Source organism: Aethalodelphis obliquidens, unplaced genomic scaffold (assembly GCF_003676395.1).
Source record: "Aethalodelphis obliquidens isolate GAN/ISIS:26980383/991018 unplaced genomic scaffold, ASM367639v1 scaffold36, whole genome shotgun sequence".
Taxonomy (NCBI): Eukaryota; Metazoa; Chordata; class Mammalia; order Artiodactyla; family Delphinidae; genus Aethalodelphis; species Aethalodelphis obliquidens.
In genome coordinates this window covers 11646249-11671429 of record NW_020837980.1, presented here as the reverse complement: position 1 = coordinate 11671429, position 25181 = coordinate 11646249, and the positions used below count along the sequence as shown (strand labels likewise).

Below are 25181 nucleotides of genomic sequence, written 5' to 3'. Positions count from 1 at the left end.
TGCTAATGTAAACATAAAGACTTCCATCCTTACACGTGATAGCTTTCTGTAATGAAAAAAATTTACCTTTTTGCATTACCTTTTTTCACTCAGACGTTCAAGAAATTTTTTTCTTCTCTATACCAGGATTTGTTCTGTGGGATAAAGATATAGTGGTGATAAAAAATTAAAGAAAAACAGCAAAAATCCCTGCACCCACTCTTGTGGATTCTGTTTAAAATGCACTGCCTTCTGAAACACAAGATTCCTTTGCTCTTTGATTTCTTAGTATGGTAGCCTTCATAGTATCCTCATGTCTTTCCCAAACCCAACAAGTTTTGAACTTAGAAAAGCTCTAGTTGATTTTAGATTGTTTAAAGTAAAAGATGGCCTTCGTGATTCATATATTTTCTTCTTCTTACATATAACATATAAGAGTTTTACAAAAGTAAGCTCTAGGGAATAGGGTTCTGGACCCAGTTTAGACCTCAGTATTACTTAAAAACAAGTCATGCTAAAGACTAAAAAAAAGAATCAGAATTTCAGTGGTCTCAGGTACATCCAGCACACTTATTTATTTAGTAAAGAAGCAGCTGTCCTCTGGAGCTGGTGGTCAGTCAGTAACATCTGTGTTCTTGCCATTGTGAGTCTCTTGATTCAGGGCAGTGTCCTTCAGGCAACTTTGTCAATTAAGTTATTTAAGTTTCCTTTGAACATCTACTTCTCTGAGAAAGATACAAAGGAATGGGGAGAGAGTAACTGATTCCCTTGGGCCTCAAAATAGACATGAAGTCAGTGACAGATTTACAGACAATACTGATATTTACAGTGCTTGACCTTTTCTCTTCCTATTGAATTACGTTCTAAGGTGCATATCCAGATCTTTAAGAGATTTTGGAAACTATTTAGTATCAGAGGTCTTCTTGAATCCTGAGGTGCCGTATCCTCACTTCTCAGAGTTTTTACCATCTTCAGGAAGAGCAGACTGAGTCTTTGTTAAACTCTGCCTACACAATTGGTCTCCTTGGAGTAACTGGCCACAAATAAAAATGAATTGAGCTCCTGCCTCTTATAACTATTGCTGTAGTTGTGTTAGATTACCTTTCCTTTGATTTTTAAGATTAAGACTCTCATTAGAGGGCCAGTGCTCATGCTGGTGAGCTCAGAACCATGCTTGAGTGCTGATGGTGCCACAGATCCCACTTAGGATATGGTAGGAAAAGAAATAACAAAGAGAGGGTCACAGGTCGACCAGCAGAGTCTCCTATTAAGAGGAGCTGGTCCTAATGACTTTACCCATTTGCCTGTCTTAAGTCATGTTAACCCCAAGAGAGGTGGTACCTCTTGTGAGTTATACTCTTACCCTTAGCTCCTGTCATTTGTGAATCAAGAAATTAAAAATAAATCAATAAACACTTTGACATAGAGACTACTATTGTGCTAGATGATAAAAATTAATCCATGTCCCACACGAGTGTCTTTTGAGGAAAATCTACTGGTCATAATGACTAACTAACATGATGTGTATATAGGTGTATAAGCCCTATTGAACTAATATAACTATAAAATTATCACAAAGGTAATTGATTCTCATTTCCCATAATCCCATATTTGTGTAAACATTGAAATGAAGATGCCCAAAATGTTATTTTTATAATATTCATTGATTTTGACCAGAGTTTCTTATTGAATTTCTGAGTGCCCAAATTTTAGATAAATGATATTCAACCAATGTAGTTTAATAAATTCACTGCCAATTAAAAACCCATTTTGTTTCACTGTGTAGAAGTTAGTGATAGAAAATATGCTTGGTAACAAAATCAACGCTCCTTCTTCCCAGCGCCTGAGGAGGAGTTTGCCCCCTGGTTTGCTGAGACGAGTTTCATCAACTTGGACAACCACCACCTCAGCCACGGGTCTGCCCACTTTGGAGCCTGCCCCAGTACGGAGGGACCGTAGCGCCAGCATCAAACTCCATGAAGCACCTTCATCCAGGTTAGGCAGTGCTCCTGATGGTCTCATATGTCTTGGAGAAGTTTTTTTTTCTTACCAAAAATGAGTTATAAATTACAGTGGAAGGGAGGCCCAGCCAATTATAGTTGGCTGCAGGCCAGCTTTGAAAATGAAAAAGGTGTATGGTTTAAATCCAGAGCAGTATAAGGATTAACATCAGATAATTAGGCTTAAATTGTGTTGTATGGTCTTAAGTATAAATGGGGACAGTGACTTGAGGTGACGCCTGCGACTGTCACTTTGGGTGGAAAGGGTGAGCCCATAATAAAGGTGGGCTAGGTTTTACCTAGACTGAGATCTATATTGGATCTTTAAATCAAAGGTATCCAACCTGACATTTGCAAATGGTTGTTAGATTTCCCCCAGCCCACCAGAGCAGCTCTCCTAGCATTATTTCAAAGGCAGAAGATCAGATTAAAAAATAGATCATCACTCTAAGAGCACCTAAATATCTTCAAACAGCTGGTAATTTAAGCTTTGTTTAGATAGTGAACAGATTGGTGGTTACCAGAGGTGGGGGGTCGGGGGTAGACAAAATGGGTCAAGGGGTTCAAAAAGGTACAAACGCAATTATAAAATAAATGAGTCCTGGGGATTTAATGTACAGCGTGGTGACTGTGGTTAATGATATTGTATTGTATATTTGAAAGTTGCTAAGAGAGTAGAGATTAAAAGTTCTCATTAGAAGAAAAGAAAATTTTGCAACTCTGCATGTCGATGGATGTTAACTAGACTTACTGTGATGATCATTCACAGTATATATAAATATCAAATCATTACGTTATATACCTGCAACAAATATAATGTTACACGTCAATGGTACCTCAATAAAAATAGAATAAACTTGATTTAGTATATTAGTGATAATTTTCCAAAGTGACTGAAAAGTCAGAGTTACCAAAGCTAAAGGAAAGATAATACAAAGATCTAGAAAGAGTTTTGAAGAAAACATCATCATGAAAGAGGTGCTTTCAGAGGGAGCTACTATGTTTGTCCTTTTCTATTTAGAATAGAAATACCATCCCTTATGTGAATAATAGTTACAAGAACATTTACCACATGATTTCAGGTTTGTGAAACATTTGCATTAATTTTATTAATGACCTAATGACTGAAAAATTACCACATCTTTGTTGAACTACATGGTGGCAATATTAGAAGTGATTTTCTCTTGACCTTGGCTTTGAATATAAATAAAGCACCATTCTGAGACTGGCAAAGAAATGGAAACCTTTCAACTCTTAAGAATTTAATGACGGCTAACTTCTCTTGCTCTGTTGTTTAAAAACATAATTGGTTTCTTCCATATTAATATATTATTGGTAGTCTAATAAACCTATAGAATCAGAAGCAATTTTGAATGATTCTTTCTTCACATATCAGTATAATTCCACTTTGTCTTATTACCTGGACGTTTGTAAAACTTCTAAGCATCACCACAGGAGGATGTTACCCAATCTGTTTCATGAACATTTCCTAAAGTTTAAAATTACAAGTCATTGATGATATTTTCCTCTGAAAATATTGACCACTGTCGACTTCTACTACAGCAAATACTGATAAGTAGTAGGGAATTATAGATAAATATTCGTTGCTTAAGAAAATGAATTTGTGTTCTCAGTGTATATCTTTATTTTACCAACATACCTTGGCAAGAATGCTCCTTTACTTACTTTCCGTAGAATGACTTTACCAAGAATCCATTCAAGCATTCTTAAATACCACCTTTCTTTGTGTTATTGTTTGTTACTGCTCATCAAATTTCTTTTCTCCTACTTCTGTCTTCTTTTAGTTAAATGAGATTGGGGGCTAACATTGAAATCATCGTGAGGAAGAAGCTTTCAAAAACTTCTATGAGCTTAACTCCTCAAGATTTTGTCATTCTGCTTTATGAAATAAGTACTCATGCTCAAATATTTTCAAAATAGATAAGGAATAGCATACAATCCCATTCATTCTCTTTGTCCCCAAAATGCTAATAGATGTCTTGCCTGGGTATGCTTTTTTCCACTGTCTAACTTACTATTCCTTAATTTCACTATTCTATTAAAAGTCCTGATATAAAATCTGAGAATGGTACAACTTTTTCACCATTATAAAGAAATAAGATTCATTCTGAAGAGAATTTGAGCCCTTTAAGGGAAAACCATGTGTAAGTAAGTAGCAATGGTACCACCATTAAATACAGCTAGTTTTGGTTGACTCATCCTTTGTCGTGTGTGAAAATAGTGAAAAGATAGCCTCAGATCATCTCCAGCCCTGATGATAAACCAAATTTAAAACCCCTTCACTTAGGAGACCTATTCCTAAACCTGCTGACTCATTTCAAAACTGATTTGAGTTTTAGCCTTTGAAGTCTCTTCCCTGTCAGCCCTTTGATTTCTTCCTTTCCATGTCTGTCTTTTCATTGAGGCTCTCTGAGGACTGCAGTGATCAAAGAGTGGGAAGTGAAAAGTAGAAGCAGTCCTCAGCTTATATTCCTTTAGGTACAGAGCTGGATGATTTACTCCTGGGTAGCTTTAAATCCAGCTGAGTGAAAAGACACTGGATTGAGAATCAGAATCTTGGCCCTATCACTCAGAGATGTGTATCCAGAGCCTTGGTACTCACCAGAAGGAATTCTTAGGAAAAAAGGGAACAATGGAGTAAAATTAGGTGGAAGAATGCCAGTAGGTGCTTTAAAAAACTAGGCTTGAGAGAAATAAAAAAGTCTGAAATAAATCATACTCTAATCGTTTCACGCTGCCCTTGGAACTGACTGACCCCTGCCTCTGTATATTAGGCAGAAAGAACGCTGTAAACTCAGTAAAAGAAACTGTTAGGACCTGGTAAGACTTTTAGGACCTAGGATGACGTTTTTATAGCTAGAACTAAGGTTATAAAATCCACTTTTGTGGAGGGGGGTTGAGATCTTCTACAACAGACACACAGATAGTTTTCCCCTGCTGTGTTAGTGTGGGAAGACCAAGTAGAGGTTTCCCCAAGCTATTTTCCTCTCTGGAATTCAAATCATTACATATTCATGAGATTTAAACAGGAATCAAGACTGTGAAGTTCAACAGGCAGCTGAAAACTATTGCAAGGATCACGCAAAGCAATGCATTTGAAAGTGCCTGTAAATTACAGAGTGTGTATGCGTGCGTGTGTGTATATACAAACACACACATATACACCCACACTTATATTGGTTTGTTATTTTATTAATAATATCCGTTTAATAAATTAATATTTATTATATTCAGAAAGGATATATAGCTGGAATTTTATTTATCTTGAAGTTCATTGACTTCCCATACATTAAAGATGCCCCATTATTGCACTTTATGAAACTTCTCAAAATGAGCATATTTTAAATGTTTTTATTAAAGAAGTATAAGACAGTAGCAGGCAGTTTTTGAGCTAGCTTTCATAATATAACTTTTTAAGATATTAAAAACTAAATTCAGTTAATGTTAAGGTCTTATCTTTTAAAAGTCTACATAGAAAAGTCACAACCCGTTTATTGTACAATGTGCTAAGGAAACATCTAGGCCACATATACATTACATAAAATTTCTTCACAGTAAGTCTTTTTTTTTTTTTTTAAGTCTTATAAGTCAATCAATCCAGCAAACGGAGTTGAAAGAATAGTGGGAGAAGGAAATAATTGGTGTACTTGTCTATCTCAGATTCAAAGTTTTCTTTGATTTTATTGTTTCAAAATTCCAGGCATTTGTGAAGTGTCTAGGATGAGATTTCTAAGAAGGATATGAAACAAATATTATTTTGTAGGCTTTCCTTAATTGTATTTGATAATTGCTGGAGTTTATTCCACATTTCAAATGCTATTTAAAATGAGAAAAGATGAAGTTTTAAAATACCGGGGTCAACAGTTGAAGAAAAGTCTCTCTGAAAAAAGAAAAAGAAAGAGAAGAAATGAGGTAACAAGTGGCAGAATGTCAAATCAGACTCAACACAAATTGATCTCTCCCATTGCTAAACTTACTAATAATAAAGGGATAGAGGAAGTAGCCAACCAATGCATCAGCGTCCTTCCCTTTGAGAGGTCTCAAACTGGTAGTACAACACCCTAAAAGTCCTTTTACTCCACGTTAGCACGTGTTCTGGTTTGGACTTAATATGCACGATTGTAAGCAGTGCACACATAATGATCCTTGCACAGAGGATACCACTTTGGTTATAGAACACCTCCAAATTATACCTCATTAATTATACAGCTTTCATGACCCTTTAATTCCATCCATTGCAGGTTTATTTACAAGTGACCCAGAGATACCAAGTACATCCGCTTACAGTGCCAATCTAAGATTGGCTGAAGGTCAAATTGTCCAGTTATCCTCACGCAAATGATGGATTTTACCCAGTACCAAATTTATTAATGCTTGAAAGCACACAGGTGTCAGGCAAGCACAAACCAAACACTTTTCCTTTGCAGCGGTCCAAGATTGTCCACATGACTTCCCAAATTCTTTTCTCTCTCAAATTACAATGGATTCTGTTTCAGATTCAGCATGTAAGGTTTTGATCAATGCCTGCAGATAAATTTTGGTTTGGAACAGCTCCAAAATTTATATCCCATTAATTACATGGTGTTTTGTAATGTTCTCCATCCCAACCTTCCAGAGATTTATTGATTCCAGATTTATTTACAGTAATAACCTAGACAGACCAAGGATATCCGGCTAAAAGCATTCCCTAGGTGAAGCCTCACTGTCATTACCTTTCTTCTAGTAAATAGCATCAGTATGTTTAGTAGCAGGTCTGTCATTAGTGTCTACTAGGGGGTTTGGCTCATCATCCCTTTCTTTCCAGGGTATCATCAGTAAAAGAAATGGTAGGTTAAAAGACCTCTTACTAACCTTTTCCTTCACGATACTGCAAAGAGTATTATCTTTGAATGATTTTATAAGCACTTGATTTTTTAATTTAGTTACACCAAGAATAATAAATTAAAAAGAGTATAGAAGGAAGCATTATGCCATTCATATTTAATGTAAGTTCACCTGCATCTTAACTTGTTAACTTGCCATGTTTTCAGAAAATCTGTGAGGAACATGATTGTAGAAGTAGAAAGAGAAGGTGATTGATACCTAGTAATTGGATAAACAGTAGAGCTATCTTTTGTCTTTTGTTAACCCAGAATCCTTAAAGAGTGTGTACTGTATCCCTGCAGTAGAGATTGAATTTAGATAACCTTGTTTGTCATTTGGAAGTAAAGTGGTTCTGTCACTGAACCTGGACCATGACTCAGAAAGTCTACTATGGAAATGATGGTTGGTTCTGGTAAGGTCCGCCCCAATAATTGATGAATAATTTCTTCATTTTTCTTTATACCCTGTCTTTATAGTGCTATTAATCCAGATTCTTGGAAAAACTCAGTGATGATGACTCTCACCAAAAGCAGATCCTTCACTTCATCCTATGCTGTTGCTGCCTCTAACCACGTAAAGGCTAAAAAGCAAAATCGACCAGGTAAGTAACTTATTGGAGAAAGAGCTCATACTCATTGAGCATGCAGTCGTGGAATGAACTAAGCTTCAAGTGTTGAAACACTCAGGTGTGCTTGGTTTGACTCTTCTAAAAAGCAAAAGCCTCAATAACCAACTATAATTACTTAAATTTCCACTTTATATGATGATACAGATTCTTTTAAGGTAGCTGTACCAACTGTCCTATCTTGAACTTACTGAATGAGTAGGAAATCAGTGTCACTGTTAAGGATAATCTCTGGAAGCATCATCTTATAATATAAAAGCTAATGAAGTACTTATCAAATTTCAATTTTATTTTTAGTGTCTGTTAAAAAAGAAAATTATTTTCCGGAAGTATGGTATTTATAAGTTCTAGGTAATGTTTCATTTACTATATGTATTATAATTTTTCAAAGAAATTCTTACTCTGTGTCACTCACCTCCCCCCAAACACAGAAATACAGAAAAGGAGAGGGATTTAAATTTGGAGAAAATACAATTCAGAACCTTTACGAGCCCTTTGAAAAAGCTCACACGCCAGCAACCAAAAGACCCAAGAGTACCGTGGGTAGGAGGTTTTCCTTCTCTTTCAAACAGGTACAGAATGAAATTTGATGTCATCTCTCCCATCTAGGATCTGCATGGGGTTTTCCTCAATGGTGTCAGTGCACCCCTTGTGCTTCTAAGCATTAGCTTCTCCCTTCCCTCAAGCATCACTTAATAAGTACGTGTGGAGTGTTCACTATCTCTGACACTGAACTAATTTGAGGAAAGCGGCAGTGACTAAACCAGACCCTGTTCATCCTCTCACAGAATTCTCACTTACATGCTAGTCGGGACTATAAACAGATGGACAGCTATTACTATATACGTAGTGTGTTAAAGGCTATGATAAGGAAGTGAGGGAGAACTTTCAAATAACAAAAGAGATATAAAGACCCAACTTGGTGAGGGAAAGCCTCAGCAACTTAAGATTCTAAATGGCTGGCAAAGCTACCAAGAAGAAAGGGAGAGCCCTGAATGCAGAATGGGAGATGAAAGCAGGTCTGTGGACAGAGGCCATACGGGACCCAGGAGCTGTGGTAAGGAGTTCAGGTATCAATGAAGTTTCAGGTAGGAAAGTAAAATGATTTGGAGGGAAGATTACCTCATTTAATCAGAACCTCTGCTGACTCAAAACTGAAATACAGTTTTTGTCAGATTCCATCTCCAAATTGGCCCCCTCCTTGAATCCCAGTTGAGAGTCTGGGTATCTACTCTGACCTCTCCTTCTTGGAATGTTCTAACTCCAAGTTTTCACCTCTCGGTATTGCAGAAAACTCGACTGAGATTTTCAGTAGCTCCCTGCTTAGCTTCTTAATCTTCAAGCAGCTCAAGAATTCACCAAATGGCTCAAGGGGAAAGCTGCCCTCTTCCCACTGGGCTGTTAGACATTCAAGTTCTGGCTGCCATGGCAGCCCCAAACTCCAATGTTTGTGTCCTCAGCCTCATGACATTACTAAAAGCTCTGTTGGCTTGCCTTCCTAATAACTGCATCCCGCTGCCTGGATTCTTAACCTTTTGTTCCATGCCAATGGTCCGTAAATAACGCTCTGAATGGAAGAACGGTTCACAGGGTTTTGGCTCACCCTTCTGAGGGTCTCTTCTATTTGGAAACCTAGTCTCTCAGAATTGGTTTGCCTTCCCTCGATCGCTTTTTAAATTTTTAACTCAACTTTTCTATTTGTTCTCAAAGAAGCATGGATTTACCACAAACTACTGCATCACAGTCCGAAGCAGAAGTCCTGAAATGGCAGTGTTTCTGTAAGGGTTAGAGAACCAGTACTCACATTCCACTAATATTTCAAGAGACCACCTTGAAATATAAACTTAATTTTAAAAGGAAGGACTAACTTAAGGAAGGACTTCTGTTGTTGTTTCCTACATCTAGAAAAGAAAATTTAGTACTTTCTTTCCCCTTTGATCACCCACTTTATACTGGTAACTATTCCTTGAAACCATTTAAGCACCGACTTGGCTTAAATCTCTACTGTTGAGTGTAGGAAGACACTTCCTCCACAAAGTACCATTTTATTGGCATTGCATTACTGAAAGAAACCATGAAAGGTAATCTGATTTTCCAAAAATTAATCTGGTCCTCTCTGCTCGTTAGAAATGTTCATTACTTTTTGTAACTTATAAGTCATTCATGACCTGAGGATTAGAATTGAGCTTTCACTAGGGTCAGGAACAGGACAATGTGGGCAAATACTTAAACTGGGATTGCACTGAGGGCAAATGCAGATGAGCTCAGGAATGCAGAGACCCATTTGGGACCCCAGCAAGGTGGAGGAACTGAATTTGAGCATTCCACATTAAACCTGAGACTTTTGAAGGGGCACTGAAGTGGTTCTAATTCAGAAGGACCCCTTGGCTCCCTACAAAAATATGTACAGATAATTTTTGGAGGAAAGCATCACCAGTTAAGGGCTATGCAACCCCAACATATCAAGTTCAAACAAATTGGAGCTTACAACCAAGATCACTGTAAACATGCAAGAAAGCACCACGAGTTAGAGAAAATAGAAAAAAAAAACCCTGTACAGATCTCTAAAAGGGTTGAGTTATTTAAGTGCTAAAAAAATACTCAAATGTTTAAAGAAAAACATGAGGTCATAAAAAATAGCAATGAGAGAAGACATAATTGTAGGGCAGCTAAATGTCTTTTGGAAATGTAATCAGGGAAATATGATAGGTTAAATGGCATAAAAGACTACTGAAGGGAGAATTAGTAAACTAGAAGGCAGAGAATGTGAAGAAATTCCATGGAATGAAACATAGATGAGAAACTGGAAAATGTAAAAGACTTTAAGAGATATAGGAGAAGGAATTAGAAAGTGTAATATACATGATCATAGTTTTAGTAGAGGATAGGGAACGTAAACTATTTGAGTAGAAGGAGAGGAAAGAGTAGAAAAAATTCACACATAGACACAAAACAGTGAAACTACAGAACACCAAAGATGAAAAGAAATCTTAAAGTTAGCCAGAGAAAAGATACATTACCTTGTAGTCAGTCTGAGAGTTGAACTGTCACAAATAAAGGGTGTCAGAGCACAGGAAAATATTTTCTTCAAAGTTCTGAGAGAATATAATAGTCAACCTAAAATTGTGTGTGGGAAAAATCTATCTCAGAAGACTAGGAATGAGTTAAAGATACCTTCAGGTAAGTCAAAACCTTACCACCTACCAGATCTTAACTGAAGGAATGTAGGATGGATGTATTCTAGAAAAAAATATAATTGCAGAGAAAAAGTCTGAGATCTAATAAAAATAGTGAACACATAAATTTGAAACCCATGATTCCATCCGGACAAACATTATATGTGTAAATAATAGTATTTCCAGCTCTGTGGGTATTTTTTAAAGATTTTTAATGGAAAGAATTAAAATATTAGACAATAATAATATGTAACCCGAGAGATGACGTATGAATTTGTGTTCTACATTCTTGTATAGCTCGGAAGACAGGCTCAGATAAGGAAACTGAGGCACAGAAATATTGAGTAACTTGCCCAAGGCCACACAATTAGTCCAGAATTCTTTCTTTTGTCCTAAAGACTTACTAGAAAAAAAATTGAGGATGACAAATTAAGATAATTTAAAATTAGGATTTGGGGGGCTTTTCCTTGGCTGAGGACAAGATAATGAAAGGATTTGGTTTTCTGTCTCTCAGTTTCTTCATTTAGGTAATAAAATTAAAATTCTTAAAATAACCAACATGGTAAAGTCAAGAAGATAGAAATTTAGGGTTAGCGTATTCACTGGAAATAACGGAGAAAATGATGGGACAGATGTGAGGAACAGCTTCATATCCTGTGTCCTGCCCCCGGCTTCATATGCCTGCCCTCAAGAAGGGCAAAGTGTGAAAGGAAAAGCATGTCCACGGAAGATACCACCAAGGCAGATGGTAGAGATGAGAGCCACGGGAATGGCAAGAGCCTTAAAGTACATAAAAAAATCTCCATCATAGATTACTTTGGAAGGGATTTTGCATTGTGCCATCTTTAGACTGCTGTCACAGCAGAGCTAAATATTTATAAAATAACCTATATCCTCTGCATGCTGAATTCAACTAAACAAATCCCTGAAAGCCTGCCAAAAGGGAGAAGAATCTCCAGCAAGAATCAGAGAGCTGAAGTTCAATCATTCTCCCTGATCAGATGGGCCTTTCTGTTTGAAAGCTCGTTTCCCTGCATAGATGGCAAGGTGGGGTTGATTTCCTAAGTAGGTGTGATGTAAGTGACAGTGGTTGCCACCCAGTTTTTAAGAAAACTGTGGGAAGGGGCTGAGAAAAGCCCCTTTATGTGGCAAAGAGTCTAAGGAAATGGAATTAAATAAAGTGTGCAGAGAATCTAAGGAGGAAAATAAGAAGCAGGAGGCAAAAGAGGTAGGGGGATGCAAGCATAAACTGAAAGAACAGAAACACTGGAAGATAAATGACCTGTTTCCAGACAGGACTAATGAAATCTGTTCTTTGCGCAAATCACGTAAACAGTGTGTCCTCTGGCTCCATCAGTCAACGTTCATTTAGACAGTTGAAATGCAACCAATTATTATGCAGTTACTGATATAAAATAAATGGATGAAATCACATAGGAATCCTTTGATTAAAGCCTAAAAATGGGAGATTTAAATATAATTTGCGTTTTCAATCTTGCTTTTCTATTATGAGTCACTGAATATGTCGAGATGCCTTTCTGTCATTCTGCTTTTATAATCTAATTTCATGCTTATCACATCTGCAGCGAGTAGTCCCTTTCCAGATTCCTATAAGTTTTATGGTTCTTATCATCCTATTACAACTATTACAGATATCTCTACACCTACAAGTTAGACTGAGTTTTGCCTATGGAAAATTTAAAGTGAGAGAGAACTTTAATTATGGCATTGTGATTTTTTTTTTATCTCTATACTTTAGATACTTTTTTGTTTTGGAAAAATATTAGGGCTGTCTATTTTCCTGTGGGTGTGGAAAAGAGGCATGTATTTATCAGACATACTAGTCCCTTTTTCGTTCAACTAAAACTGAGTTTTACAACACAAACACATGGATTCACTTAAATCATTTCCCTCCAGTATTATTTATCATCTCCTTTTGATTGCCCAACGTTCCTTGTGTCTTGATACACATTTTCTCCTGTTCTCAGGAGCATGGAGTTAAAGACGCAGTTACTCAAAGAAGTTGGTACTTTAGAACTTTTTAAAGTCATATTTTAAATTTTTAAATGTTTTAATTTTAAGTATTTCACATTAGGGTGGTCTGAATCATCCAAAAGTTTGTATTTCATGTGCCATGTCTTTTTCCTGGAATCTCTTAAAATTATTCAAATAGAAAGTGAAGATAAATATGTTTGAGAGTGTGAGTATTCATCAGAGTTCCTTCACGTGTGTGTGTGTGTGTGTGTGTGTGTATGAATGTATAGATGTGTGTGTGTAACAGAAGGTTGGGTGAGACTTCAAAGGTCATAAACTTCATCTCTCTAACTTTAGGCATGATTACACTTTAAAAAATCTTAGAGAATAATTGGTTTTGAAGACTTACAAGAATATGCTGTCCCTGTGAAATAATTTTATTTGCAATCTCTCCTTTCTAGAAAGAGTATTTGGTTATTATCTGCACTTATATCTCTCCATCTATTCGAAGACTAATATATGTAAATATATGGCCATTTCCTATGGCATTCCTAACCCTTTCTGTTTTTAAAACTTCAAGTAAACCATGATAAGGCACACTGTGAGAAATAGTTTGGCTTGAGAAAAAAGAAATTTATATGTTTATACCTTTATCTTCTCACCTACAGAATAAAAATACCCCCGCTCTTCACGGCGTTGCCAAGACCCTTGCTTGTTAGGAGCGTTCAAAATATTTAGCCTAATAGCCCTGCAAAAGCAAAGCGCTTTTCCTCTGTTATAAGGTTTATTTTAAATTTCATCCCAGGCCGTGAGTCCGGAGTCTGAAGTTCTGCTTATTTGTTTAAGTTTAGTTAATCCATGAGTTCCAAGGACTCCAATCATCGAGTGGATTTTTCAATTTGTGTTTTCAGAGTGAATTGCTGCATCTCTGAGAGGATCAGTTGGCGGCTATTAAAAATTAGCAATGAAGAAAATCACTCCTCTCGTAAATTACCTTCAGAAAATATATTGTGTCAAGACAGAAATGGATGGTGTTCCCACGGGCTTTCAACGACTCTTAAAAAGTGGTAGAAAATGATCCCCAAACTCACAGTCAGTTACCAAAATAATTAAGGAATTGCCTAAAGCAATTTCATTGCCTGATTTCATTTCATTTCCTTAACAGTAGATTGTTCATCCAGGCAATCATGAAAATTAGGAAGCAGGTAGCTGTTCAGAAGTATTTTCTCTCTTTTCTTCAGTTGTAGTGCAGGCTGCCTTCTCTGTTTGGAGAGAGTAACTTCAAAAGACAGCATCCCGTCCTCAAACCTCAGCACTTGGCAATCAAAGCCAGCGTTTTGTAAAATGTTCACGACCGAGAGTAAACGCAGTTTGGCACAAATGTCCACACTTATCATTTGAGCTTGAGGCCTATTGTTTGATCTGAAATGGATCATATTCCATTGTTAAATGTTTCCTTCAGAAACGATGCGGATCAAAGTACTGTTTGATGCACAGAAAGTAGTTTCACTGAAAACATGGATGGTTAACAAAGCCAGTTGCCTCTCAAAAATGCATCTTCTTCCTTAACATATTTTAAGCAACCAACGCCTGCTAAAAAACTCTGCTCCAGATACATTAATGTTGAAAACAGTGGCAGATCCCATTGCTGCTAAAAACCTCACAACCCAAGAGAGGGCAAACACATGAGAAATTGTTAACTATTGATATCATCAGGTCAGAATGCCAAGAAGAAACAAAAATAGGAGGAGAAGATGATATCCTTCTGCAGAAGACAAATATCATATCACTTTCATGTGGAATCTTAAATAAAAGGGTACAGATGAACTTATTTACAAAACAGAAGTAGAGTCACAGATGTAGAAAACAAACTGTGGTTACCAGGGGTGAGTGGGGGAGGGATAAATTGGTAGATTGGGACTGATATATACACACTACTATATATAAAGTAGATTAATAATAACCTGCTGTTTAGCACAGGGAACTCAATACTCTGTAATGGCCTATATGGGAAAAGAATCTAAAAAAAGAAAAAGAGTGGATATATGTATATGTATAACTGATTCACTTTACACCTGAAATTAACACAGCATTGTAAATCAACTATATGCCAATAAATATTTGTTTTTATTTTTGGCTACGTTGGGTCTTCGTTGATGCGCGTGGGCTTCTCTAGTTGCGGCAAGCCGGGGCTACTCTTCATTGTGGTGCACGGGCTTCTCACTGTCGTGGCTTCTTTTGTTGTGGAACATGGGCTCTAGGCACGTGGGCTCAGTAGTTGTGGCTCTCGGGCTCTAGAGCTAAGGCTCAGTAGTTGTGGTGCACGGACTTAGTTGCTCCACGGCATGTGAGATCTTCCTGGGCCAGGGATCGAACCCGTGTCCCCTGCATTGGCAGGCAGATTCTTAACCACTGCATCACCAGGGAAGCCCTAATAATTAAAAATAATAATAATATCCTTCTGTTTTGAAGTTACTCCAGGACACCAAGGCTTTAACTGAACTTGCCAACATTGCCACTGATTTCTCATGATGATTCATTCCTCGTATTCCATGCTGTGGAGATGCCCGCACTGTGCATCCTGTCTTCAGATGGTGGCACACAGAGGAGATTGGCCCAGTGGCCTGAGTACTCTCCTGGTCCTTACTGAGTTAAAAGGAGTCCAAGGTGAAGCTTAAGAGTTGCAATTTTGGGCGTGCCTCAGGCTATTGCAACGTCATGCTGGTGTCTGCTGCCTCAGGCTTGCCCTGCGTTCCGTACCCCTCCCTCCCCCCGCCCCCCCCAACCCGGCCTGAGTGAGCCAGAGTGCCTGAATCAGCTACTCCTTTAACCCCGTCCTGTCTGAGCAAAGAACAGACGCCCTCAGGCGACCTACACGCAGAGGTGGGGCAAAATCCAAATCTGAACCCCGGGAGCTCTGCGAACAAAGAAGAGAAAGGGAAGTCTCCCCCAGCAGCCTCAGGAGCAGCAGATGAAATCTCCACAATCAACTTGATGTACCTGCATCTCTGGAATAACTGAATAGACAAAAAATCGTCCCAAAATTGAGGTGGTGGACTTTGGGAGCAACTGTAGACTTGGGATTTGCTTTCTGCATCTAGTTTGTTTCTGGTTTTATGTCTATCTTAGTTTAGTATTTAGAGGTTATTATCATTGGTAGATTTGTTTATTGACTTGGTTGCTCTCTTGCATTTTTTATATATATATAGATATAGATATTTTTTTCTTTTTCTCTTTTTGTGAGTTGTATGTGTACGCTTCTTTGTGTGATTTTGTCTGTATAGCTTTGCTTTTACCATTTGTCCTAGGAGTCTGTCTGTCCGTTGTTTTTTTCTTTTTTTTTTTTTTAGTATATTTTTTACCACTTGTTGTCATTAGTGGACTTGTTTTTTGGTTTGGGTGCTCTCTTCTTTCTTTCCTTTTTTTTTCTTTTTAACTTTTTTCTTTATAATTATTTAAAAAAATTTTAAATAACTTTATTTATTTTCTTTCTTTCTATTTTTCTATGTTTTCTTCTGAGCCATGTGACTGAAAGGGTCTTGGTGCTCCAGCTGGGTTTCAGGCCTGTGCCTCTGAGGTAGAAGAGCCGAGTTCAGGACATTGGTCAACCAGAGACCTCCCGGCTCCACGTAATATGAAATGGTGAAAGCTCTCCCAGAGATCTCCACTTAACGACCAGCAAGCGACAGTGCTGGACACCCTATGCCAAACAACTAGCAAGACAGGAATACAACCCCACTCATTAGCAGAGAGGCTGCCTAAAATCATAAGCAGGTCAAAGACACCCCAAAACACACCACCGGATGCTGTCCGGCCCACCAGAAAGACAAGATCCAGCCTCATCCACCAGAACACAGGCACCACTCTGCTCCACGAGGAAGCCTACACAACCCACTGAACCAACCTTAGCCACTGGGGTCAGACACCAAAAACAACGGGAACTACGAACCTGCAGCCTGTGAAAAGGAGACCCCAAACAGTAAGTTAAGCAAAATGAGAAGACAGAGAAACACACAGCAGATGAAGGAGCAAAGTAAAAACTCACCAGACCAAACCAATGAAGAGGAAATAGGCAGTCTACCTGAAAAAGAATTCAGAATAAATATAGTAAAGAGTATCCAAAATCTTGGAAATAGAATGGAGAAAATACAAGAAATGTTTAACAAGGACCAAGAAGAACTAAAAAGCAAACAAATAATGATGAACAACACAATAAATGAAATTAAAAATCCTCTAGAAGGAATCAACAGCAGAATAACTGAGGCAGAAGAACAGATAAGTGGCCTGGAAGATAAAATAGTGGAAATAACTACTGCAGAGCAGAATAAAGAAAAAAGAATGAAAAGAACTGAGGACAGTCTCAGAGACCTCTGGGACAACATTAAACGCACCAACATTCAAATTATAGGGGTCCCAGAAGAAGAAGAGAAAAAGGGACTGACAAAATATCTGAAAAGATTATAGTTGAAAACTTCCCTAATATGGGAAAGGAAATAGTCAATCAAGTCCAGGAAGTGCAGAGAGTCCCATACAGGATAAATCCAAGGAGAAACACACAAAGACACATATTAATCGAACTATCAAAAATTAAATACAAAGAAAAAATATAAAAAGCAACAAGGGAAAAACAACAAATAACATACAAGGGAATCTCCATAAGGTTAACAGCTGATCTTTCAGCAGAAACTTTGCAAGCCAGAAGGGAGTGGCAGGACATATTTAAACGGATTAAAGGGAAAAACCTATAACCAAGATTACCCAGCAAGGATCTCATTCAGATTTGATGGAGAAATTAAAACCTTTACAGACAAGCAAAAGCTAAGAGAATTCAGCACCACAAAACCAGCTTTACAACAAATACTAAAGGAACTTCTCTAGGCAGAAAAAACAAGAGAAGGAAAAGACCTACAATAACAAACCCAAAACAATTAAGAAAATGGGAATAGGAACATACATATCGATAACTACCTTAAGTGTAAATGGATTAAATGCTCCAACCAGAAGACATAGACTGGCTGAATAGATACAAAAACAAGACCCATATATATGCTGTGTACAAGAGACCCACTTCAGACCTAGGGACACATACAGACTGAAAGTGAGGGGATGGAAAAAGATATTCCATGCAAATGGAAATCAAAAGAAAGCTGGAGTAGCAATTCTCATATCAGACAAAATAGACTTTAAAATAAAGACTATTACAAGAGACAAAGAAGGATACTACATAATGATCAAGGGATCAATCCTAGAAGAAGATGTAATGATTGTAAATATTTATGTACCCAGCATAGGAGCCCCTCAATACATAAGGCAAATACTAACTGTCATAAAAGGGGAAATCGACAGTAACACAATCATAGTAGGGGACTTTAACACCCCACTGTGACCAATGGACAGTCACCCAAAATGAAAATAAATAAGGAAACATAAGCTTTAAATGATACATTAAACAAGATGGACTTAATTGATATTTATAGGACATTCCATCCAAAAACAATAGAATACACTTTCTTCTCAGGTGCTCATGGAACATTCTCCAGGATAGATCATATCTTGGGTAACAAATCAAGCCTTGGTAAATGTAAGAAAATTGAAATCATATCAAGTATCTTTTCCGACCACAATGCTATGAGACTAGATATCAATTCCAGGAAAAAATCTGTAAAATATACAAACACATGGAGGCTAAACAATACACTACTAAATAACCAAGAGATCCCTGAGGAAATCAAAGGGGAAATCAAAAAATACCTGGAAACAAATGACAATGAAAACACGACAACCCAAAACCTATGGGATGCAGCAAAAGCAGTTCTAAGAAGGAAGTTTATAGCAATACAGTCCTACCTCAAGAAACAAGAAACATCTCAAATAAACAACCTAACCTTACACCTAAAGCAATTAGAGAAAGAAGAACAAAAAAATACCAAAGTTAGCAGAAGGAAAGAAATCATAAAGATCAGATCAGAAATAAATGAAAAAGAAATGAAGGAAACGATAGCAAAGATCAATAAAACTAAAAGCTGGTTCTTTGAGAAGATAAACAAAAATGATAAACCATTAGCCAGACTCATCAAGAAAAAAAAGGGAGAAGACTCAAATCAACAGAATTAGAAATGAAAAAGGAGAAGTAACAACTGACACTGCAGAAATACAAAGGATCATGAGAGATTACTACAAGCAACTCTATGCCAATAAAATGGACAACCTGTGAGAAATGGACAAATTCTTATAAAAGCACAATCTTTTGAGACTGAACCAGAAAGAAATAGAAGATATAAACAGACCAATCACAAGCACTGAAATTGAGACTGTGATTAAAAATCCTCCAACAAACAAAAGCGCAGGATCAGATGGCTTCACAGGCGAATTCTATCAAACATTTAAAGAAGAGCTAACACCTATCCTTCTCAAACTCTTCCAAAATATAGCAGAGGGAGGAATACTCCCAAACTCATTCTATGAGGCCACCATCACCCTGATAACCAAAACCAAAGATGTCACAAAGAAAGAAAACTACAGGCCAATATCACTGATGAACATAGATGCAAAAATCCTCAACTAGAATACTAGCAAACAAAATCCAACAGCACATTAAAAGGATCATACACCATGATCAAGTGGGGTTTATCCCAGGAATGCAAGGATTCTTCAGTATACGCAAATCAATCCATGTGATAAAGCATGTTAACAAATTGAAGGAGAAAAACCATATGATCATCTCAATAGATGCAGAAAAAGCTTTTGACAAAATTCAACACCCATTTATGATAAAAGTCCTCCAGAAAGTAGGCATAGAGGGAACTTTCCTCAACATAATAAAGGCCATATATGACAAACCCACAGCCAACATCATTCTCAATGGTGAAAATCTGAAACCATTTCTCCTAAGATCAGGAACAAGACAAGGTTGTCCACTCTCACCACTGTTATTCAACATAGTTTTGGAAGTTTAGGCCACAGCAATCAGAGAAGAAAGAGAAGTAAAAGGAATCCAAATCGGAAAAGAAGAAGTAAAGCTGTCACTGTTTGCAGATGACATGATACTATACAGAGAGAATCCTAAAGATGCTACCAGAAAACTACTAGAACTAATCAATGAATTTGGTAAAGTAGCAGGTTACAAAATTAATGCACAGAAATCTCGTGCTTTCCTATACAGTAATGATGAAAAATCTGAAAGAGAAATTAAGGAAACACTCTCATTTACCATTGCAACAAAAAGAATAAAATACCTAGCAATAAACCTACCTAAGGAGATAAAAGACCTGTATGCAGAAAACTATAAGATACTGATGAAAGAAGTTAAAGATGATACCAACAGATGGAGAGATATACCATGTTCTTGGATTGGAAGAATCAACATTGTGAAAATGACTCTACTACCCAAAGCAATCAACAGATTCAATACAATCCCTAGCAAACTACCACTGGCATTTTTCACAGAACTAGAACAGAAAATTTCACAATTTGTATGGAAACACAAAAGACCCCAAATAGCCAAAGCAATCTTGAGAATGAAAAACAGAGCTGGAGGAATCAGGCTCCATGACTTCAGACTATACTACAAAGCTACAGTAAGGTACTGGCACAAAAACAGAAGTATAGATCAATGGAACAGGATAGAGAGCCCAGAGATAAACCCACACACACATGGTCACCTTATCTTTGATAAAGGAGGCAAGAATATACAGTGGAGAAATGACAGCCTCTTCAATAAGTGGTGCTGGGAAAACTGGATAGCTACATGGAAAAGAATGAAATTATAACACTCCCTAACACCATACACAAAAATAAACAGAAAATGGATTAAAGACCTAAACGTAAGGCCACACACTATAAAACTCTTAGAGGAAAACATAGGCAGAACACTCTATCACATAAATCATAGCAAGATCCTTTTTGACTCACCTCCTGGAGAAATGGAAATAAAAGCAAAAATAAGCAAATGGGACCTAATGAAACTTAAAAGCTTTTGCACAGCAAAGGAAGCCATAAACAAGACAAAAAGACAACCCTCAGAATGGGAGAAAATATTTGCAAATGAAACAACTGACAAAGGATTAATCTCCAAAATTTACAAACAGCTCACACAGCTCAATATCAAAAAAACAAACAACCTAATCCAAAAATGGGCAGAAGACCTAAAGAGACATTTCTCCAAAGAAGAGATACAGATTGCCAACAAACACATGAAAGGATGCTCAACATCACTAATCATTAGATAAATGCAAACAAAACTACAATTAGGTATCGCCTCACACCAGTAAGAATGGCCATCATCAAAAAATCTACAAACAGTAAATGCTGGAGAGGGTGTGGAGAAAAGGGAACCCTCTTGCACTGTTGGTGGGAATGTAAATTGATACAGCCACCATGGGGAACAGTATGGAAGTTTCTTAAAAAACTAAAAATAGAACTGTCCTATAAACCAGAAATCCCAGTACTGGGCACATACCCTGAGAAAACCATAATTCAAAAAGAGTCATGTACCACAGTGTTCATTGCAGCTCTGTTTACAGTAGCCAGGACATGGAAGCAACCTAAGTGTCCATCGAAGGATGAATGGATAAAAAAGATGTGGCACATATATACAGGGGAATATTACTCAGCCATAAAAGTGAACGAAACTGAGTTATTTGTAGTGAGGTGGATGGACCTAGAGTCTGTCTTTCAGAGTGAAGTAAGTGAGAAAGAAAAACAAATACTGCATGCTAACGCATATATATGGAATCTAAAAAAAAAAATTGGTTCTGAAGAACCTAGGGGCAGGACAGGAATAAAGACGCAGACGTAGAGAATGGACTTGAGGGGAGGGGGAAGAGTTAGCTGGGGCGAAGTGAGAGAGTGGCATGGACTTATCTATACTACCAAATGTAAAATAGATAGCTAGTGGGAAGCAGCTGCATCGTATGGGAAGATCAGCTCGGTGCTCTGTGACCACCTAGAGGGGTGGGATAGGGAGGGTGAGAGGGAGGGAGACGCAAGAGGGAGGGGATATGGGGATATATGTATACATATAACTGATTAACTTTGTTATACAGCAGAAAATAACACAACATTGTAAAGCAATTATACTCCAATAAAGATGTTTAAAAAAAAAAAGTTGCAATTTTGACTTTCAAAGACATTTATTTAGGACTTAATAACTCTCTTTCTTTCTTAGGTTCCCTAGTGAAAATTTCACCTCTTTCCTCACCCTCTTCCTCACCTCTCCATGGGACCCCTGCCAGCAGCCCAGTCAGCAAAATTTCTGCAGTGCAGTTTCCAGAATCTGCCGATGGAACTGGCAAACCAGGCCTAAGTTCTCACAGGGCCGTAACTTACACTCAAAGTGCCCCTGACCTTTCTCCTCAGATCCTGACTCCACCTGTTATATGTAGCAGGTAAGGAATTCATATTGTTAGCTGGAGTTTAATAATAAAACTAATACTGGTTTTCCTCTTAGGAACACTCACCACCAGTCCACGCACCTCTGTGTAGGTTGCCCAAAGTAGTTGACAGGAAAGTACAAATAATGTGATTTGTGTTGAATAGACTGGCAGAGAAACTTTTCAGTGCTTTTCCATTAACAGAAATTTGCGAGTCCATATAGTCCGTACAGCTAATCTTTGGAGATGATACAAAATAATGTTGTTTTGTCTGCTTGCGGATGGAGGATGCATAAAACATATAATTAAAAACTCATATCAAGTCATTTGGTATAATTTGATATTTTGTTGGGATATTTTTTACTTGTTCTCCAGGGAGGATTTTATATTGATTTTAAAGGTACTTCTTTTTACCTTAAGTTTGCAATTCCCATTTTAACGCTTTAAAAATATGCAGGTAACACATGGCACATTATGGCTGGACTCAAATGGATCTCTGAATACATTGAAGCAATTGCTTGTGCTGCTCTGTCCTATTGAAACTGAATGACAGAGTATTGTCTCTTATAGGGGATAAGAAAAAAGAGCCTAGCGTGATAAGACTATTTTGCCCACACGGTCACTAGGAAATAAATACCTCCTCTTACTGATTAACATATTATTGTCCTTCCGTAATAGCTTTATCTTGAATAACTGATCTTAAAGCATTACAATCTTTTTTTTAAGTAGAGAAGAGTTGAGTGTTTTAAAACTAAGTTATAATCGTGAGAGTGCCTTGAATAAAATGATATTTTCCCCCCTAAGGTTAATGAGGATAACTGAATAAATTAGTTACATGTTAGTCTTCTAATATCAAATGTTGGGTCACAGACCCAGGCTTGATCAATGAATTCAGATTTAAGCCTCACAAATTTCATTTTCTGATCGTTTGTTCAGAAATTCTATGTTAAATGATTATTTCTTCTTATAATCTTTATTTTTCCTTCCTTTCTCTTTACAAATAGTTTCAAAGGGAAAATCACTTACGTTTGTCTGGCCAGGACCAGAGTGAAAAGTTATTCCACCATCCAAAAGTTATTCTGCTGCCTTCTCTATAATAGCATTTTTAATAAAATAATTTCTGCGGGATGTTAATCCCATCTTTTATCCCCCCCACCAAAAAAGTATGCTCTGTGGTAAAACAGGCCTATCATATTTTCCTCTTGGTGATTCACAACACACCTCACTTTATTTAAAGCTCTGAGAAGTCCTGCAAAAGGAAAACCTCTTGAGTTTTGTTTCATCTGGCGATTTCTGACTTTATTTGACCACAGAACCAATTTCTTTAGGTTAACACCCAATAATTGCCCCTAGAGCTAGTGTTTGGTGGAACACCCTCAAGAAACCCTTTTTTTGTGGTGTGCCTCCCGAGCCAAGATGAAGCCTCAGGGAGTCACCGGCATCAAGGACATCTGCTTCCAGCACTTTGTTTCTAGGGAGACGCTCCCGCTGTGAGCTCCAGACTTGTGAGAAATAAATCGCCTAAAAAAAGAACAGAGAGGTTCAGAAAAGATGTACCGCTCACTTAGCTTTTCTCACCACAGTCTATTTTTTTGTATTCTTAGCAGAAAGAATGTAATAGGATGTTTATAAAAGAGGTCTTGGAGAAAAACAAGGGAATTTCATTGTCTACTTGTTCAGTAATGTTTATAGATCCAGTAGTGTGTGTGTTATTTGTTTGGGCTTTATAAATCTATAATTCAAACCATGTTTTATTACTGCCTTCAAGGCAGCCACCCATGTAGGCACAGAGAGCTCCAGAAACACATGACTAATTATTATGGTTTCCCCCACTGAACTTGAAGGATTTGGCGTTGAATCCCAGTCTCTTGGCTGCTGTAATGTCTATGCAACAAGCTGGTTTTTTGGCAAAAGAGGTAGTCTATCTGAACTACTCATTTAAACGTTCCTTTTAAGTATTATCTTGCAGAGAAAAATCTTCAAACTAATAAACTCTACTTTTACCAAGTTTCATCCAAACATGTAAGCCCATCATTTACAACTATGGGCTTTTGCCTTGGGTTCTGTCATTTTCTCTTGAGTCCCTAAATCAGGCTGATAGGATTTCATAATTAGAAATATTTTGTGTGTGATGTTTCCTGCTTACATTCAAGGCTTGAAAAATAAATTTGCTTTGGATGAAAATGCTCTAACCGGGGAATGCTTCTCTCTACTACACATATAAACACAATTCAGGGGGAAAAGGTGATGAGATATTTAATATATTAACTTATAACATATCACTCTTCTCTTTTCCTTTTACAGTGAGTAACCTGTGGCTGAATAACAAATAAACAAAAACTCTCTGAGACCCTTTCTAATATTAGGCAGAACGAAAGAACCCAGAAGCGAAAAACAGAATTAAAATCTAATCATAAAGTCTCTAAATAAGATAAGTGAGAGAGGAAACTTGCCAGGCCATTCGTGGGGTTACTTTGTAATTTATTAAACGGTCAAAACTGTTGAGAAAGCAAAAGTATCCTACATCCTCCAGCCTCCTCTGTTAAAGAACCCTGCCCACTTCTCTAGTACCTTCATTTTTCTCCATTACCCACAGGGCGCTCCCTTGGCCTGTTTTTCTCAACTAGCAACCTTTGTGGTCAGTTTTCCATCCACTCTTCATCAAAATGTATGTCTACTTTATTCATTTCCTTAGAGCCTTAACGGGGGAACTGATCAATCTGAAAAAAATAATTTTTATTTTGTGGCAAAAATAAAATTAATCTACCATTATTCTATTTTCATGTATGCAATCTATTCTTAAAGGGCTCTTTGGACATAAAATCTCATAAGCCATAGAAATAAATCTAATAATGAGGTTTTTAAGCAGACACAAAGGCATTCCATTGGGAAAGATATTTTTGACCAAATACACGTCGGCACCTCCAAAATCACTACTGTAAATAGGTAGCAGACTATTCCAGGATTCTCTAAATAATGTAAAACAAAATATTGCCAGTAGTTTCACCTCAGGTATGGTCTAGACCACGGAGGAGCAGGAGAGGTGAACAGAGTTTTTGATCCTTTGTAGTGACACAGCACACTCTCCTCCCCACAAAAAACAAAAACAAAAAACCCCCCAGCATCCTACATATCAACATCCGTGTATAAAACAAAGTGATTTCTTTCCATC

At 37.4% G+C, this 25181-nt stretch overlaps 1 protein-coding gene across 2 annotated transcripts in view; it reads left to right on the top strand.

The window, feature by feature from the left end:
* PDE3A (phosphodiesterase 3A) overlaps nt 1–25181 on the top strand; it is a 310516-nt gene that overhangs the window by 254995 nt on the left and 30340 nt on the right. For both annotated transcript variants that reach the window (XM_027129458.1, XM_027129457.1), the window contains exons 4-6: nt 1820–1974; nt 7340–7464; nt 21805–22024. In XM_027129458.1, coding sequence (XP_026985259.1) covers nt 1820–1974; nt 7340–7464; nt 21805–22024 — 500 coding nt within the window. The remainder of the gene's footprint in view (nt 1–1819; nt 1975–7339; nt 7465–21804; nt 22025–25181) is intronic.